Consider the following 19,617-nt stretch of genomic DNA (forward strand, 5'->3'; position numbering starts at 1 on the left):
TCCAAAAGAATGTTAACAGTTTCTCTGATACCAATTAAGTCAGAAAATACTACCCCCAGGCCCTAATATTACTTGCTTCTCAGTACCCTTTTTGTTTAATTTCTATTACATTTTTTCTTAAGAGTCATAAACCTGTCAGGCAACCCAAGAACTAATTTAGAGTAACCATTTTTCTTTAGTCATTACAGCTCTCTAAAGTAGAATTTAATTCGTTTATGATTCACTGGTACTTACTGATTTCATCCACATCTTTAAGAAATTTCTGCAAGTCTTCCTCTTGATAGTCAGCCATTGTAAACCAGAATCCCTGAGGGAAGCAGCATAAATGATGAAAATTAATAATAATGAAATACTGAACAGAATTTGTCAGGCTTATTAGCCTTCTAAGACTAAGAGCCAAGTGGTTATTTAAGATGGATTTATGTTTATAAATGTCATGAATAAACAGCAGGATGATCTATTTCATACTGACTGCTATTAGGGCCAGGGGACATTCATTATTTGTGGTGATTCCTCCAGAAAGCTAGTCTGCAAAATGTTCCTGCAAAGCCAACATCAACCACTATGACTCGGAGACTTGGCGGGAAGGAGACCAGTAGGAGGGCAGTTGACAGGCCCCCAGAGATGATAGAAGACGCTAATGCTTGACTTTGAGCAGAAGCTTGGACCTGGCACTGTGACAGGTAACCAGAGATGAAACAATTTGCATCCAAATGTCCAAAATTGTTTAAAATATAGCCTTCTGGCTTGTTTCTGAGGAGTGAAGAGAAGCTACAAATTGGCTGAAAGGATTAGAATTTGATGGCACCATGCACCAGCATCTCTTCTGTTCTGAGTACTTTAGATTTATTACCTCTCAGCTGTTTCTGAGGGGAAAGGCGTATGGTCTATGTACCCAGTGGTTCCCAAAGGCCCATCAACAGACCATAAAAATCATCCAAAAACTTGTTAAATATACAGATTCCTCAGCCTTAGCGCTAGAGCTCCTCCATCAGTAAACCCGAGATAGTACACAGAAATGTTTTAAACACTCTCCAGGTGATTCTGATTTACAGCTAGGTTTAGCAGTCGTGTAAGGCACCTGCACCTGGGAATTTGAAATCTGCCACAAACAAGCTGTGAGTTATTTGATCTGAGACTCCACAAATTACAAGCTTGTGTGACCTCAAGCTAAAGTCACAACCTCTTAGGCCTCAGAGTCCTCAGTCATTTTATGGAAACGGTAATTACAGACTGTGAAGGCTATCCTGGGTATAATTTAAAGCTCCAGGCACACTATAAGTGGTAAATGCCAGGCACCCTTATCTATAAAATGGAGGTGGAGTTGTGTGGCTTAAATAAAAGATTGCTGGGGTTCTTTTCAGCTCTAATATTTTACACTCTCAAGGAACTAGGGCCTTGTGGAGTGAGTTAACTTGCCCCAGGTTAGGACGGACAAAAGGCTCAGAACCTCCACGGACAGGGCCAAACCCTCTGCTCCCAGAGCAGGGGGCTAAGGGCGCGCACTGCTTGGGCAGTGAACCCACTACAGGACGAGGCCAGGCCAAGTGATGCCACGATGATCCAACGTTCGGAGTTTCACTCCGCGGCAGCTGCTCACCGCCTAGACGAGCGCTATAGCCCGCGACGTATTCGCCCCAGATGCCCCGCCCCGCGCGAAGGGGTGGGGCCGACGGCGCCGTTGCCCCGCAACCGCTCCAACGCGTTCAGCAGCCGGTGCCCGCCGTGGAGGTCCGAGCCCACAGCCGATACAGTCCCATTCGCTGGGGCCCTAACAACGTCCTCTGCTTGGCTCCGAGGGTCGGAGCAGAACCAGGTCCCAGCGCAGACCCCGAGCCACCCCGCTGCACTGACCTGACGCGCCCAGGGTAGGACAGGAAATGGCGGCTGCGCGCGGCCGGTGACCGACCTGGGCCGGGGGGGCGTGGCCAGAGGCGGGGCGCCGCCTTCAGACCCTACCCTCGCGCTTTAGTTCCGGAGCGTGCGGCTAAGTTCTTGGAGTTTGGGTCTGGGGTCCCCGATTAGGGCCCGGGAACCGGGAGGAAGCAAAAGAAGCTCTTTGTGATCTGCCCAGGTCCCTAAATCAGCGCCAAGTTTTCGTCTCTTTTTCTTTTAAGGAGGGCGGGAGAGTGGGTGTCTCACTCTCGTCCCTGACCAAAAGGGGCGAAATCGCCTGTGTGCTTTGTAGAGATAGGCTTGGGTGTGAATCCAGTTTTAAGTATAGTAAATGTGAGACCTTCGGAGAGTAATATAACCTCTTGGATCTTCGGGTTTTCTCATCCTTATCCAGGGAATGATAGGATTCAGAGCAGAATGAGACATTGAACACATTCACACTTAGAACACATGCACATACCCTTAAAGAGATTCCAGTCAATTATTTTTTAAATGTAAGTTCAGTATTATGTACTGGATTAAAAAAGGGAGGAAAGCAGTTTTGGGGAAAGTGCCATTTTGAGCTTAAGGTGCTATTCAGAAACACTTGGGACTTGCTGACAAATTCATGAGCACTTCACAGAAACAAACCTGTTTGATAGGGATTGAGGAGTCCCTGGGCATGGAATTTAACGGGAGGGGAGTGAATCCAGCCTGGGACCCCTCTAGATCAACTAGGTGGATTAAAGGTTCAGCTAGATCCAACACTGATTCTGAGTACAGTTTGTCAGCTCTGTCCTGCAGCCTAGGCCCTGTAGGATACATGTTTGAGCCCCACTGAGAACAGGAGGCTATTTGACACCTTCCCATGGCATTAGTACACATTCGCTCCTGCTTGAGTACCCCCATAATGGAGTGTAGCACAGAGGGGCTAGGGGATTCTCTTAGGAGCAGACCAGATGCAGCTTCTGCAGTCCTTTAGCATGTGGGCTGTGGCAGGAGGCAGTGACAGCGGCTGTCCTGAGGGATTGAGATGCCTCATGAGAGGTAGCAGGGAGGGTTGTTAGTGCTACACTCTGGTAATTCTCAGAAAGACATGGGATACTTTACGGTGACCTTGGGGTATGTAGGAATTGATGGAGACAAGAAAAGTGACAGGTTATTATTGTTAGTATCACCCCATTTTCCTCTCAGACTTGTGCGGCCTTCAGCACACACAGGCATAGTCTTCGACCTCAGTTTTTCTTGTCACTTTGGGGCTAACAGTCTTAACTCCAAATCACTTTCTTTTCCACTACTCTTTTCACCAAACTTCTGTACCTGGACTCCAGAGATATGGGTAAGGCACAGGATATCAAGGACAGAACCACAGGAAGAATATGAAGCAAAGAAGAGAATATAGGAGCCTAGGCAAAAGATGGGAGAGATGGCTGAGCAGGAGGGATGCAAAAGAGGAAGCAGGTGTGTTTGCTTCTAGATCAAGCTGGAATAATAATACTTAGCAGCCACAGACACTTGTAGTATCTTCAGAAGTCATTTTCATCTTGATGACTCCTACATGGATCTGTTGAGCCTAGACCTCCCTCGAAGCCCCAGCCTTATAAATCTGACAGGATAATTAGACTGCAAATCTCTTAGGAGTAGGGATTTTGTTTTATTTTGTCTTAGCATTCCCAGCACCTGGTGTTTAGTTGGAGCTAAATAAAGATTCATTGAATAAGTGAGTTAATCTCTTGCTCTGCATGGAAGAAGGCTCAAATCTAAGTTATTCTAGGTAGAAAAAGAATAAATGTGTTAATAATTTCTCTACTTCAGACTTCCCAGAGAGGTTCAACCTGTAGGACAAACATTGTTACAGTCAGAAAATACATTTTAGAGTAAATCACATACTTAAAAAATGCCAGAAGTCCTAGTTACCCCTGGATTGTCTGTCAACTAGGCTACCTACAAAGATCCTCATCTTCCTCCCTACAGGCACATGGGAGGATCTCACTTTGTTCTATGCCATATTGGAAGAAGTGAGGTGGGCAGGACCTTTAAGAACCAGTGTGTGACTCACCATACAAGACAGCCCTTCCCATTGCCCCGGCAAGCAGATGGTAGAGACTGTGTCTGCCTGAGTCCCTAAGTGAGGGGAAATGGACCAGAGATGACTGTCTACCTTTGATAGACATGTAGCACAATTGAGCAATAGATATTTCTTGTTATAATCCACAACAGTTTTGGACCTGCTTGTTACACAGCATAACATGGCTTTCATGTCTAATATGGCCAGCCAGACCATTATTCTTCACTTGCTACAAAGGCAAAACCTAGGGACCTTGTGCATGAGTGTACATAGATTGTGATCATTGTGATTTATATTTTAAGTATCAATGTCTGCATTTTTCATGCATATGCAAATGCATAGAAGAAAACAGACTTAAAATGTGTGTGACTTGTATGTCAAATATATTCCTCCTAGAGAACCTTTACGGATACTTTCACAATTCCTACTTCAACCTGACCCAAATCTCTTGTGTGATACTTAAGTTTTACTTTTTTCCTCATGTCCTCCGTAAAAATTGGAGAATACTTGGTCAGCTTCCAAATCCGAGACTTGGAAATTATTATTGTAAGGCATTTCCTCTCTCTTTTCCTCTGCTCTCCCTTTTGTGTAAATAGTCCTAGCTCTTTGCCTTTTCTCATCAATCATACTTTATAAGTTTAGGAGAGATAAAGAAGAAAAAAATATTTTTTGAGGATACCTACACAAGGAATAAAGGGATCCTACTTTTGACTGCTGGATGTGAAAGGTACAGACAAGGTCAGCCTGGAGCCAGGAGCCACAGAGATTACAAAGATGTCCTATTGGACAAAACTCGTCACCATGGGAGCTGAGGCTGAATTCATTGACGACTTTGGCTTTAAGATTAAAAAGGGGACAAAGCTGAAGGAATTCTGTAATGTTTCTTCTCTCCCTAACGAGAATTCAAAAACTTCATTTGAATTTTCCCCCTTAAACATGTCATTTTATTAAAAAAAAAAAAAAAGGAGCTAAAATTCTTCCCTCTTGGACCCACCCTTTGCTCTTTCAGTTTCTACCTTATAGATGAAGAAATAATTTCAGGATCTAGTCACAGATTTAGTCTGTGTGTTCATAGGGGGCCAAGAGGTTTTCTTGGGATTTCAATGTATAATTAATGACACCACAACTACTAATAATAGAAACAATAACAATGGTGATGATGGTAGCCAACACTCTCCGAGATGCTGTGTGACAGGTATCTGCTTAATCCTTTACAAATGTTATCAAACTAAATCTCTCAACAGCCTACAAGGTCCCATTTTCATTTCATAGACCTAAATGAATGAATAAATGAATGGATGCAGCCCAGGAGGTTATGTGACTTGCCTGAAGCTGAGCCAAGATGTGAACCCTGGTCTGAGCAGCTTCCTAACTCTCGTATTACCCCATATCACACATACCCACGTGTCATCCTATCCCCGAGAGCTCTGTTTTCAACTCTATCATCAGCGACCATCCTGAGAGCCTCTGGCCCTACTTTGGTCTTGTGGATTTATAAGCTTCCCTATAGGAGGCTTCTATCTGCTTCGCAGGCTGGTTGAACCCCTCAAAGGTGATGGATGCATCCGATAGCTAGGAGGTCATATCTCCCACTCCATTAAGAAAGGCAGGGTGACTCCAACAATGGCCTCCTTTGGAGGCTTTCCGAGGATCTCAGGACTTCTTTGTCTGAGGTGGAAAGCAGAGTTGGGCATTTAGTGCCAGGTGGAAACTGTGCCTACCCAATTCTACCTGGTGTAGAGTAATACTGCCACCTTGTGGGCAAGTAGGCTACATTTGAACAACCATGATGGCAGAGAAAGATGGACTTCAGTGAGCAGTCAGCTTGCCCTTTGGGCATTTATTTAATGTTTGCTGAGTACCTACTATTGTCATGTACTTGGCTAGGCTCCTTCTATTGCTGCTGCTACTGCTGCTGCTACTCCTTCTCTGGGTAGTGAATCAAATGATGTCAAAGATTTAGGTTCTGGTGAGTGTTTAATATTCAGTTATCCTTCATTTGGAGTGCTTTTATCCAGGGGTGATTCATACCATCCCAAAATTATAACAATGCACCAGCTTTGCACAGTGGGATTTTCTTTGCTTCTAGAGTTTTGGAGGACACATGGAGAACTATAGGACCCCAGAGGTACTTACTGTCCTGATACGGGCTCCATCTCAATTTTTAAAAGTCTAAGGATGTGTTTCTAGCAAATGCCTTTGCTTTCGCTTTTTTTTTTTTTTGTATTAACAGTTTAATAGTAGATTAAAAGCATGTCATAAAAACAGAAAATAGAGAAAAATGAAAATTCATTCATGATCTTTACCCTGACACTATCACTGTTAACATTTTGATGTATTTCCTTTCTGTCTATTTTCTGTATTTTTTGCAATGATGTAACCATTGCAAAAAATATGCTTACATATGATTTATGGTTTACTTTATTAGTATGTTACAATATCGTCATCATGATAATAGCTTACCTATGACATAATTAACATTCTGAGTGTTCATGATGTCCCATGCCCTTTAGTAGGGGTTTTAAATGTCATCTCATTAAGCCACATAACAATCTTAGGAGATGGAATTATTTATTCCCCTTTTAAGAGACAAGACAACTGAGCCTTAGAGGGGATCTTTAACATATCTTGCCTCTCATAAGTCTGCGCCATGTTGTTGCATTGTTTTGCTAACAATCATTTTAATATCTGCATTGCATTCCATTTATCTATGTACTTCATGTGATTACTTGCCATCATTTTATATCTTTAGTTACTGCTAATATTTTCTATTAATGTAAGTATTGTTGTGATAAGCATCTGTAAATATAACTTTTTACACATCTAGGATTAATTTCTTAGGGCTGCTATTTGGAAGTGGGTTTCTCAATCAAGATTTTGAATTTTTATTACTATAAAAATATTATAATATTTCTGAATTGCTTTTCAGTGGGGTTGCACAAATTTGTACACATTAGCTCTGTAACCAGTAATGTATGAGAGTGCCAGTTTCACAGCATTTTCATCAGCACTGAGTGTGGATGAAAAGATCTAAATCTAAAAGATGATAGTTGCCTGATAAATAAATCTGCGATAAATGGATTGCTTTGAATGTCTTTCAATATTAGAGAGGGTGAAATCCCTTTTCCTTCTCACCACCCGCACTGGTACTTTCCACCTTCTTTTGCACGATCCTTGAACATCTCTGATGTCTTGGATCCTTCTAAATCAGGGGTTCTTCACCTAGGGCCCAGGGATCCTCCCAGTGGTCCATGGATAGAATTCAGGAGCCTGTGAACTTGTTTGCGGAAAATATTACATGTTTACAAACCTGTCACTGAAGAGCTCTTCTTTCATGGTTAACATAGGCAACAAACCATCGTGGTATGAGCAATAGCTGTGATATCATTTATGTTCAGCAACACTTGGAAATTACAGCAGGTACTAGACATGCTGCTAAAACTTGTGGTTTGGTGTTTTAATAAACAAACACATTTATCACTATATCACAAATTTGTTTATAAGATATTTTGACAATTATATTTTAATATAGTTATTTTCCTTTGTAATTCCATGATTTTATTTTTAAAATAAATACATTAAATTTTAAAATGTTATTCTGAGAAGAGGTCCATAGGCTTTACTTGATTACCAGTGGGGTCATGGCAAAAATAAAGTTTAAAAATCCTGTCCTACAAATCTTCATTATAGAGTTCCAAATAATATAGATGTAGGTACTACCCTTCTGGGGGTGGAACTCAATTCCTCTCCCCTTGAGAGTTCATCAGATTTAGTAATTCACTGCTAAAGACAAGCATATGGAAAGGGAAAACAGTAACTGCACAGTGGAGAAACCTGGCAGACACCACCTTAACCAAGTGACCAAGGTCAACCTGACCAGCGAGAAGTCATGTTGATATTGTGCATCCTGATATGATGTGATGAGAAGGGCACTTCATCTCCGTGGCCTTCTTCCCCCAAAATCCATAACCTGGGTATAATCATGAGGAAACATCAACCAAGCCAAATTCAGGGATATTCTATAAAATACCTGACCAGTATTCTTCAAAAGTGTCAGGGTCATGAAAAATAACAAAAGTCTGAAAAATTGCCTCAGACTGGAGTAGATTAAGGAGATAAAATGACTAAATACAACATGGTACCCTGGATTAGATTCTAGCACAGTAAAAAGGCATTGATAGAAAAACAGGTGCAATCTAAATGAAGTCTGCAGTTCAGTTAGTAGTATTGTATCAATGCTAATTCTCTAGTTTTGATAAACCTACTCTGGTTATATGAGATGCTAATGTTAAAGGAAGGTGGGTGAAGGGTATACAGGAATCATCTGTACTACATTTGCAATTTTTCTGTATCTAAACAACAACAATAAAAATCTAAACAAACATAAAACCCTCCTGTCTGAAGCCAGTCTCTCCTCTCAATTTCTAGTTTGTCCATTTGTTTGTTCATCTATTCAACACATATTAAAAAGCTACTTTATGGCATGGGGAATGGGCAGGGGTATGAAGACAATGATGAGATAACAGGAGCTTAGTCTTTCATGCAGACCTATAAGACCTGCAGGGAGCTAAGATGCAGTGGGATGGATACCACAGTGGAGATTTCTACAGGGCACAGCACAAGCATAGGAGAAGAAAGAGAAGTAGAAATTTGCTGGTGAACAAGGCACTGTAGGCAGAGTGGAAAGCTGGTATAAAGGAGGTTTAAGAGCATGGTGTCATCAGAAAACCATGAGTGATTTATTCAGTCTTGTAGGGGTGTGTATTGTAAGGGGAAATTGGAGAGAGAGAGAGAGAGAGAGAGAGAGAGAGAGAGAGAGAGAGAGAGAGAGAGAGAGAGAGAGAGATGGAGAGATGCAAACATTCCAAGGATTTAAATTTTATCCTGAAAGGTAAAAGGGAAGAACTGGAGTGTTCTAAACAAGTCAATCACAGATTTGCATTGCAGAAAGATAACTTCTCACTGTGAGGAAAGGATTTGACCAAGGTGAGGGCCATCTGGCAATGGGCAAAGGAATGACTCAGGTTCTTCTGTTTTGAGTCCTTTCTCCTGTTATGTCCCCTCGGTCGGGGCCTCATTGCCTATACACCCTCATTCTCCTTCTCTGCTTCCCTCCTTAGAGTATCCACACAGCCTCAGATCAAGTGCTTTCCTGTAGAAATGGCTTTCCAGATTTACACTCACACCTTTTACTCAACTTTCACCTTCTGACTTCTTAGTCTTGTGGTGGTATGTGCTCAGCCCCAAGGCCTTTGTCTGTGGGTAAGAAAGTATACACAATTGTAAAAGCACATTTGGGAGGTGATGAGGGCCTAACTAGGTCAGTGGTTGCATGGATGGAAAGGAGGAAATGGATACAAGAGGCATTTAATAGGGCAAATCAGTAGGAAACATTGACTAATTGTAAGTGGGAAGGGGAAGAGAAGGATTTTGGTGTGATGCTAGCTATCTAGCTTAGGGAAGTGAGTTGATGAACATGTCCTTCTCTGCGATTGGAAACAAAGGGAGAAAGGGAAGAGGAGAGATGCGGGAAGGGATAATGAGGAGCTTTCGTGGATCGAGTTCAGGATGCTGGGGAAGCAGTTGTCTATCTACATGTGAGCTTTGGGAAAAAAGTTTGGGATGGTGATAAAGATGTGAGATTATCAGCACATTCCCAGCATCCCGTAGCAATAGGATACAGGTAGGTATCCATATACACATGCATGACTGTTTCTCTTAAGCCAACTTTAATTGTGAGTAGTAAAGAGTACTATACTTGGAGCCAGATAGATTTGTATTCAAATTCCAATTCTGCCACTTACCACATGTGTTATAGTTCTCCAGAAAAAACGAACCAATACAAGACAGACCTATAGATGTAGATACTATTATAGGTATGAGGAGACGAGAGAGAGAACGAGAGAGAGAGAGAGAGAGAGAGAGAGAGAGAGAGAGAGAGAGAGAGAGAGAGAGAAACAGAGAGACAGACAGAGACAGACAGAGACAGAGACAGATTTGTTTTAAGGAATTGACTCACACAATTGTGGGGACTTACAAGTCTAAAATCCATAGGTCAGGCCAGCAGCCTGGAAACCTAGGTAGAAGTTAATGTTGCAGTCTTGAGGCAGAATCTGTTGTTCTTTACAAAACCTCAGTTTTTGCTTGAAGGCCTTTTGCCTGATTGGATGAGGATATTCTCCTTCACTTTAAGTCAACTGCTTGTAGATGTTTCCCACACCTACAAAGCACCTTCATGGCAATACCTAGTGTTAGATTAAATAACTGAGAAGCATGAAATCTGGTCAAGATGCTGGAACAGGTAAAAGCTGTGCTTGCCTCCTCCCATGATTATATCAAAATTACAACTAAATTATAGAACAGCCACTCTTGAGAACCACTGAAGACTAGCTGAACAGAAATCCTATAACTAAGGATATGAAGAAGCCACACTGAGACTGGTAGGCAGGGCAGAGACATGGAATGGGTGGGTCCCACACCTGTGTGAACTGGTTAAGAATTAGGAGGGATATCTCAGCTGTAGAGGTTACCCTCAAGAGCAAGGGGTCCCAGCCTCACACCAGACTCCTAGCCCAGGGTTCCAGTGCCAGGAAGAGAAGTCTCCACAATTTTCAGCTGTGAAAGCCAGTGAATATTGTGGCTGAGTGAGGAGTGCGGCAGGAGGCCCGAACATCCCTCTTAAAGGGCCCATGTATAGACTGATGGACTCACTTGTTCTGAGCTCTAATACTGGGGTAGCAGCTTGAAAGGTGCCAGGGACATATAGGGAGGAACTGAATTATCTGGCTTCAGGGTTAGGGCTGAAGGGGCAGCTCTGGCTGAGATAGGAGTGCTGGCAGGTGTCACTTTGTGGAGCCCTCCCCTCACACAACTGGCAGGTGCAGGTGGGCTCTAAATCTGAGTCTCCATCAAATTAGTTAACACGGCTTGCCCCACCCTGGGGATTCCCTGAGATCCTGCCTCACGCAACTTGTGCATAGGCCCAAACCTCTTCAGTAGCTGTTCCTCACAAGTGGCCAGTCTTAGCCCATACTGTAGACTTCCCTAAAACCTTTGAAAAGTCCACAACCCCAAGAGAAGCAGCAGCTGGCCTCAGTATGTCCCGTACCTCTTGCTAAGTGGCCCTAAGCCTGACATTTGTGGCAACTGACCTCAGTTTTCAGCGTAGCCTCTCCCATGCTCAGTGCAGGCAGCTACCAATCACAGATCATTTTGTAGCTCCTACTAGGTGGCCTTGGGCTAGGTATAGGCAACAGCTGAACTGGGCCTGCACCGAAGCCCCTCCTAAGAGGCCCCAGAACCAACATACTCAGTGGCTGTCATCAGCCCACACCACAGCACCACCCAACCACCTCCACAAATGATACAACCAAAAAGTGGACTCAGCAGACACCAGGACCCTGCTTAAGCAAATCCTGCTCCACAGGATCAGTCCCTGCATAATATCTCCTCCACTATAGTCTCAACCAGTCCTCACAACCAATCAGCCTGAGGGTCAGTCCCTCCCACTATTGTGCCAATAGCAATGAAGACTCAACTATAACATGAGGTCACATGCAACCCACACAAAGGACATCCCTGGAACACCCAGCTCAGGTGACCAGGGAGACTGCGCCACTGAGCCTCACAGGACACCTAGCACATAAGGCCACTCTCCTAAGACTGAGAGACATAGCATCTCTACATAATACATAAAAACAAACACAAAGAGGCAGCCAAAACGAGGAGACAAACATGTTTCAAATGAAAGAACAGAACTAAACTCCAGAAAAAGAACTAAACAGAATAGAGACAAGCAAGCTACCAGATGCACAATGATCTCAGTGAGAACTTCAACAAAGAGGTAGGAAATATAAAGACAGAGATAGAAAACATAAAAAAGAATCAGTCAGAAATGAAGAAAACAATAACTGAAATGAAGAATACATTAGAGGGAATCCACAGTAGATTAGATGAAGGAGAGGATTGAATCAATGGCTTGGAAGACAAAGTAGCAGAAATTAGGACAGGAAAAAGAAAAAAGAATCCAAAAAATAATGAGGATAGTTTAAGGTGCCTCCGGAACAACATCGAGAGTACACACATTCACATATATCACCAGGAGAAGAAAAAGATTAAGAGATTAAAGACCTATTTGAAGAAATAATGACTGAAAACTTCTCTAACCTGGTGAAGGAAATAGACATACAAGTCCCAGAAGCACAGAGTCCCAAACAAAATCAACCCAAAGAAGCCCACACCAAGACACATCATAATTAAAATGTCAAAGGTTAAAGACAGAAAGAGTCTTAAAAGCAGCAAGAGAAAAGCCGTTAGTTACCTACAAGGGAGCTCCCATAGGACTGTTAGCTGATTTCTCAAACAGAAAGGATTGGCACAAAATAGTCAAAGTGATGAAAGGCAAAGACCTAAAGCCAAGATTACTCTACCTAGGAAGGCTATAATTTAGAATCAAAGGACAGATAAAGAGCTTACCAGAAAAGAAAAAGCTGAAGGAATTCATCACTACTAAACCAGTATTACAAGAAATGTTAAAGGGACTTCTCTAAGAAGAAGAAGAAAAAAATAGATGAAATAACTGGGTACTAGGGCTTAGCCAAATTGACATATAACATTAACTATCATGCCATCTATGTGACCTTAGGGAAGTTACTTAACTTCTCTGAGTCTCAGTTTCCTTATCTGTAAAAATATAGTAGAAAATCACTCCCCAAGAAAATTTGTATTAGGTCTCTTTTAATGAAAAAAATCAGAAATCTATTTTGAACTAAGAAAGAAATTTACTGGCTAGTTAACAAAACTCTGGAGTTATATCTGACTTTGGTCATAGTTAGGTGCTTGGTCTCAAATGCCATCATTAGAACTCAGGTTATGTTCTCACTTCAGCACTGCTTTTCTCTGCTGGCTTCATTCTCAGTCATGTTCTTCCTGTGTGAGACAAGTTCCAGATACTCGGCATCCTCTCAGCCTGGCAACTTCAGTGGCAAGAAAGCCTTTCTTTCTTATGTCTTCCATAAAACACACACACACACACACACACACACACACAAAAACAAAAAACCCAAAATTGATTTTGAATGGTTTAATTGGGTAATCTTCCCATATCTAAATAATCATAGGCTGGGAATAGAATATGCTGACTGGCCAGGCATGGTTTAATGACTACCCCCATGGCCAGGGGCAGCCCTACCTAACCCATATGGTCTGAAAGTGAGGAATGGTGAATTCTTCAAAGGAAGACCAGGGGGCTATTATCATAAGAAAGGTAAAGAAAGGCCGAGCAAGAAAAAAAAAAAAAACTGCATTAGAGTTAATTGCTTGGCTGCCTAACACTCTATGTGCTGTTTTTCCCCAGTAATAATTTTAAAAATGCTCTCCTCTATATCACTGAAAACTCAGTCTCTTCCCCAAAGGAAGATGGTCCAAAGCCATTTACACTTGGATGTAAAATCTCCAGGTCCAGGATCTCTGAGTGATGTGTGCTTTCTTGAGTAAAGTCTAGTCATTGGTCTTCATGGTACCATAATCTGTAGCAAAAGGATAAACTTAATCAGGCCTGGGGGTTCAGTGTGTCACAGTGGTGGGAAAGTTGAATACCTTCAATGGAAAATTCGCACTGATAAAATGTGAACCCACTATGATCACTGGTCCACATGATATGTCTCATCCTATAGGTAGAGTTTGTGAAGTCACCCTTGCCTGGAGAATGGAGTTCAATTCTCAACCAACCAATCTAGCTGCACGCAGTCACACTCTCTGAAAAGCTTGTCAACTCTGCTCCTTGAACTCATTTGAGAAGGCAGCAGAGGACTTTTTCTTCCTGGGGTCTGTGTACCACACTAACAGTTCATTTGCTGTTGGCACGGTGGGAGCAGGGATATTGGTGGAGAATCTAGAATTAGTTCGGAGCTTCAGCAATCAAATGCCTTTATTTTTTCTAGACTTAACATTTCTCTTGTAATGCAACTCCTATAAAACTTCAATAGGGCTTTTATTCTTGTCCTTCCTGAACAATTCTGTGCTAATGCCATTAAAGGCAGGCTGGCTGCCGTGGCCCAAAACAAGGTGTCTGAGACCACGTAGCGTGAGGAAGAAGGCATACCTGGGAAGAGGCAGCTGGGAGTAGTAAATCAGCGCTGAGTAGGGAAAGCTGGGGTGTCAGAGCCTGGGGGAGGTGAAAGGGCATTCTGGCAGAGGGATAAGCCAAGGCAGGATACCAGAGCTTGTGCAGAGTGAAGAGAATATGGTGGTGGTGGTGGGGGGGTGGCCTGGTGTGAGGAGGAGGGTGTCTCCACAGGGAAGTGGCTTGGCCAACAAAATGAGGAGAGTGTCCACATGGAGAGGTAGCCTGGAATGGCTAGTGCCAGTGAAGAAGGGAGAGGAGGGTATCTTTTTGCGCGTGTACACACACATGCATGTGTGTGTCTACTGAGAAGGCCTGGGATCAGCAGCACCTCTTGCCTCCAGATCTTGGAACTGGGGCTCCTTGGAGAAATAAATGGCTGCTTTTGATGCTGAGGTGGGGAGAGATAAGCCTGGAATAACTTATTGTATCAGAAAGCGAGGAAATACTCAAAACATGATGGAGTCATACAAAAAAAAGACAGAAACCAGCTTGAATGGGCTTCTACTGAGTGGCCAGACAAGGAAAGCTCAAGCATCGAATAAATAATGAGAGTAACGATCCACTGAAAAATTGAAAACCAATTGTCTACAGTGATACATAGAAAGAAATAAACCAATTGAAAGTTTGACCAGCCATGGGATATTTACAAATGTTTGAAGTACCTCCCCACATATTAAGCCATCATTTGATGACAGTTACTATGATGATGGACAAATGCTCATTGACTACGAAGAGGGAGAAAAGGAAACTTACAGTGGAGAAGCTTGGCACACATCACCTTAACCAAATGGTCAAAGTGAACGTCATCAGATACATGAGAATAGAAATCGTGTGCCACCTCATAGGACATAATTGAGAAAAACCCAACACCAGCTCTGTGCTATCCCTATCAAACAGGCATTTTCTGAATTTAATTGTGAGAAAATGTCAGACAGCAAAACCAGGAAGTATTCTACCAAATAGACAGCCTTGTACTCTTCGAAAATGGCAAGATCACGATAAATAATAAAGGACAAATCTTCCAGACTGAAGGAGACTGGAGTCATGAAACTAAACAAAACGTGTGTTCCTGGAATGAATAGTGGGCACACAAAATTATTTTTCTTTTGCTTTAAAGCTTATTAGTGAAATAACAGGGGAAATTTGAACAAGGACTGAGGATTACATAATAGTATTATGTCATTAGTTTCTTGATTTTGATTTTGATTGTGGTTAGGTAGAGCAGGGAATGGCCTTGATTGTAGGAAATAGTAAAATATTTGCAGATAATGGGGCATCAGGTCAGAAATTTACCTTTAAACAGGTCAATGAAAAGAAAGTTTTCTGAACTGTACTTGCAACTTTCATGTAAGTTTATGACGACGGTTGGGAGGAAATGCAGCTATTTTTTTTTTCAATCTAATAAAATACCGTGGCTATTTTTTTTCAGTCTACCATAGTGTCCAAAATAGGACTCCTGTTTCCAACCCTAAATAATTTTCCCTTCTCAGAAAATGGCTCCAAGTATTCACCCTCTTGTTTAAGGTAAAAGTCTAGGAGTAATCCTGATTATTCTCCTTCTTTCAAACCCTCCAAACAACCATCAGCAAGCCGAGTTCACCTCCAAAACAGATCTTGAACCTGGTCACTTTCCATTGCTGCTACTATCTCCCTTAGAGAAGACGCTATTTCCGTGGGGCTGTGAAGGAGAGGCTGGAGGTAAGGTCCATGGGAGGCTTCTACTTCTGTGTATTCTACAGCCAAGGGTCTGGCAGTGGGTCTGAGGCTGTGGTTGATCAGAAGGATGCTGATGGTCAGCCGAACTTGAGTAGAGGAGAGCAAAGACGTGTTGAAACTCGCTGAGCCCCTTTACATTTGTCCATACCTGTATAGGACTGTCAAAAGAAAGCCCTTTAAGAAAGTAATGGACACTGTATCACTTTTGACTTCAATCTCACACAAGTTTTTTGGTTAACTGGAACCGGAACCATACACGAAAGTGTTTTCCGGGAAATGTAGTTCTCAGTGTAACCAAGTTGATGGAGCGCATTTCCTCACACCTGTTCCCTGACCACCCAGTCTAAAGTAGATGCCTGGTCATACTACCACATCACCCACTTCTAATTCTCTGTGTGGCACTTAGTGCCAGGCGCTGCTATCAAATTTGTTTACTGTGTGGTATTCTCCACCAGAAACTGAGCTCAGGAGAGCATGGATCTTGTCTGTCCTGGTGCCCACTTTAAATCCAGCACCTAGAACAAGGAGTGGCATGTGGTCTTGAATAAATGTCCTCCATCACCTTGACTTTGACAATCTCTTATTTTTGAATTTATTTCTTACAATGACCTACATCCACATGCTAATTTATTTTATTAAATAGGAATTAATAGAATTCTTTTGGTTTTGAGCAAAAAAAAAAAAAATCCCATCCAAATAGACTAAAGGGGAATATACTGGTTCACAAATGTGAAAAGCCCAGAGACTTTCAGGCACAGTTGGAATCAGGAAGCTCCAAGGCCACTGAGGTTTTTTCCACGCCGTGTGCATTGTTTTCAACCTCAGTACTTTCTCCCCTCAGAGCAGCACCTTTCCTCATGCGTTCAAAGAGAACAGAGCTTCTTTTTGCCGAAAGTTTCAATCAAAGTCCTGGGAGTAGAAGAGGAAACTCTTCTTCCCTCCCCCCGCCCCCACAAAAAATTGAAGTGCTTTTTGAGAGAAGAAAAGAAAATGAATATCGACCGGGCAAATACATTTGCTCACTATGAATTTGATGTGAGGATCAAGAGGCAATATTTTAAAGTTTCTGGCTCATAGTAAGCCCTCAATGAATGATAGTACAATAACTATTATCATGTAAGTAATTATTATTCCTGCATGAAAGCATTTTGTACACAGCAGGGTACCAAACCAGTGTTAGATATCATTATCTCCTTCGGAGTTCAGCAGATGTAGAGAACCTGAATCAGGAGCCAAAAGAGGAGGAGTACTCATTTCCCAGGCCCTACGGGAGGTCGCTGCTTTCTGTCTGGGCAGCTCTGTCAGCCAGGCCAGGCACTTTTGAGGTTCTCACGATGGCCACTTGGTGGCAGCCTTAGCCCACTCTGTGCCTTTTCCGGTCAGGTCCCCGCAGGCTAGCCTGTTCACCTGGGCTTTCCCGGGAGCCTCTGAGTCCCCACCCCTCCTTAAACCCCTTATTTCAGATTAAAAGACACACACAGACTGAAAGGAAAGGGGTGGAAGAAGATATTTCATGATGGACCTAGAAGGTATTGTGCTGAGTGAAGTAAGTCAAATGAAGACAAATTCCATATTATTTCACGTATACCAGGAATCTAAAGAACAAAATAAATAAAACAGAAACAAACTCATAGATACAGAGAACATTTTGAGGTTTAACAGATGGGAGGGGTGCTAGAGGATCTGTATGAAAGGGGAAAGGGATTAAGAAGTACAAAATGGTAATTAATAGTCAAGGAGATATAAAATATAGATAGCATAAGGAATAAAGCCAATAATATTGGAATAACTATGTACAATGTCAGATAGGTACTAGATTTATTAGAGGTGTTCACTTTGTGAGTTATATAGATGTCTAATCACTATGTTATATACCTGAAACTAATATAATATTGTATATCAATTATAATTGAAAAATAAAAAATATTATTTTTTAAAAAACTTCTTGCCAGAGACTTGCCTTTATGCTGGTGACGGGGGCCCTCATGAGGATGGATGCATTCAGAAAACTTCAGTGTGTGTCAAGGTTGCAGGGTGGGGGCAGGGAGGCTTTGGCGAGTCTGGGGCGGCTTCTCCTCTTGCAGGGCTGGCAAGAGGCTGGATGCGTACTTGGTGAACAGCCTGAGTAAGGGACTCCAGTGGACATTTACCGCGTACTGGCTGTCCTATCCATTACTTGTTGAACATCCTTGTTCTGTTGGAGGAAATTATAGTTTCTGGATTCTACCTCCCCAAAGTCGAAGCCTGAGAACTCCATTCCCCAGGCTTCTTTGCAGCTACCTATCAGGCCCCTCTGACTAGGAGAGAGGTCCTATTTTTCCTGGCAGAGATAGTAGCAGAGGCATTGGCTTGTTTATGGAGAAGGAGTAGGGGTGGGTAGGTGGTGGCAGTTGGAAAGTCAAGTGCCTGACCCATACGTGGCATTGCTGGGGAGAAAGTGGGCAGTGGCGGCTTTCTTATCAGGCTAGTTCTGCAGAATTGTTATGGGCATTGCTTTTGGAAGCTTGGTCTTGAGCCTTGTTTTCCAAGCCTCTCATGACTGAGTGAACTACCCAGTATCCTATTAGTAAAATCCCATTTTGGTTTAATCCACCAGAATCAGCTTCGGTTGCTGGCTAAGAATCCCAACTAATGTAAGTACAAATGCTGATTTATCACATGGCAAGTACTAGAGCTCTTTTAAATTTCAAACAATTTTATAAAGTAAGAATTCTCACTTACAGACGAGAAAAATACACTCAGAGAGGTTAAGTAAATACTTTGCCCATGGTCACACAGCTTGGACACGCTGGAGTTCATGCAAGATATGTTGCTCTCTGAAGTCTGATCTTTCTAATGTGCTGGGTTCTATGCTATCAGTATAGGGACATTATCTGCCAAGATTCGTCACTGTACTTTCATTACCCAACATAGTGCCTGATCTATAGTAGGTGCTCAATAAATATTTGACCTTAATAAACACTGAACAAGAGTGTAAAAGAAAATGCCACAGTCTTTTGTTCTTGGAGTGTGGTTGGGCTTGGAGCGTCTCACAAGCCCTGGTGAAATCCTTCTTTGGAAAGTCTCACCTCTGTCCTCAGAGCCCGTTGTCTTCAGCATCCCAGGTTGTGCTTGCTGTCCTGGATCCAGCCCCTCTGTCGCACCTTAGTTAACTGCCTCTCCCTGGGAGGGGAATTTGAATGATGGCTATGATCATGTTGACAATGTGCCTCCTATCTATTCAGTGCTCCAGCCCTTGGTGGGAGCGCAGAGCCATTGTTATCAGAGGCAGCTAGAGTCTGAATGAATCATCTGTGCATAAGTTGCACCAACCTCCTCCTCCCATGCCTGAGGAGTGGAGGCCCAGTGCTTACTTTAAAGTCTCGACTGTCTACTTTCAGTGCTGCTCTGAGACAGGAGTCTTCCTTTGGTTTCCTTATTATGTCGGTCCACTTGAGCCCTTAGGAGTATTATATATAAAGCTCACTTCCTTTTCTAAAGAGAACCTTGCAGATGTGTGGAGGCAGCTGTTTGAAGTCTGTATTCTGCCTCGCTGTTGCCCCACTCTGCTCCCAGGGTTTCCTCCCCAAGCCAACCTGCTCACCACCTTTCATGCTCCTCCGCAGATACGGCTTTGCGTTCCTTCCCCCTCCAGTGGTTCTGCCCTGGACATGCCCCGCTGGCTGGTGCTTCTTACCTGTGACACAGCACTACAATGTGGTCCCCTAGGGCAAGGCAGTGGAGTGGCTCACATGTTCCTTGCTGTGAATACCTAAGGACCGGGTTCACTTTCCCGCTCTGCCCCTTACTGGCTGTGCGACTAGGCAAGTTATGAAACTTCTCTGTACCTCTA

At 42.8% G+C, this 19,617-nt stretch overlaps 1 protein-coding gene across 4 annotated transcripts in view; it reads right to left on the bottom strand.

The window, feature by feature from the left end:
- The window catches only part of TTC12 (tetratricopeptide repeat domain 12), a 42,990-nt gene extending 41,094 nt beyond the window's left edge, over window positions 1-1,896 (bottom strand). For 2 of the 4 annotated variants that reach the window (XM_036221153.1, XM_036221151.1), the window contains exons 1-2: window positions 1,855-1,896; window positions 235-307 (exon numbers count right to left, since the gene is read on the bottom strand). In XM_036221153.1, the coding sequence (XP_036077046.1) occupies window positions 235-292 (58 nt within the window). In that variant the 5' untranslated portion in view covers window positions 293-307; window positions 1,855-1,896. Of the gene's footprint in view, window positions 1-234; window positions 308-1,600 lie in introns of all 4 variants that reach the window. The other 2 variants (XM_036221152.1, XM_036221154.1) reach the window with 1 other exon arrangement.
- Between the last annotated feature and the right edge of the window lie 17,721 nt (window positions 1,897-19,617).

Source organism: Rousettus aegyptiacus, unplaced genomic scaffold, assembly GCF_014176215.1.
Source record: "Rousettus aegyptiacus isolate mRouAeg1 unplaced genomic scaffold, mRouAeg1.p scaffold_m13_p_5, whole genome shotgun sequence".
In the NCBI taxonomy this organism is placed as follows: Eukaryota; Metazoa; Chordata; class Mammalia; order Chiroptera; family Pteropodidae; genus Rousettus; species Rousettus aegyptiacus.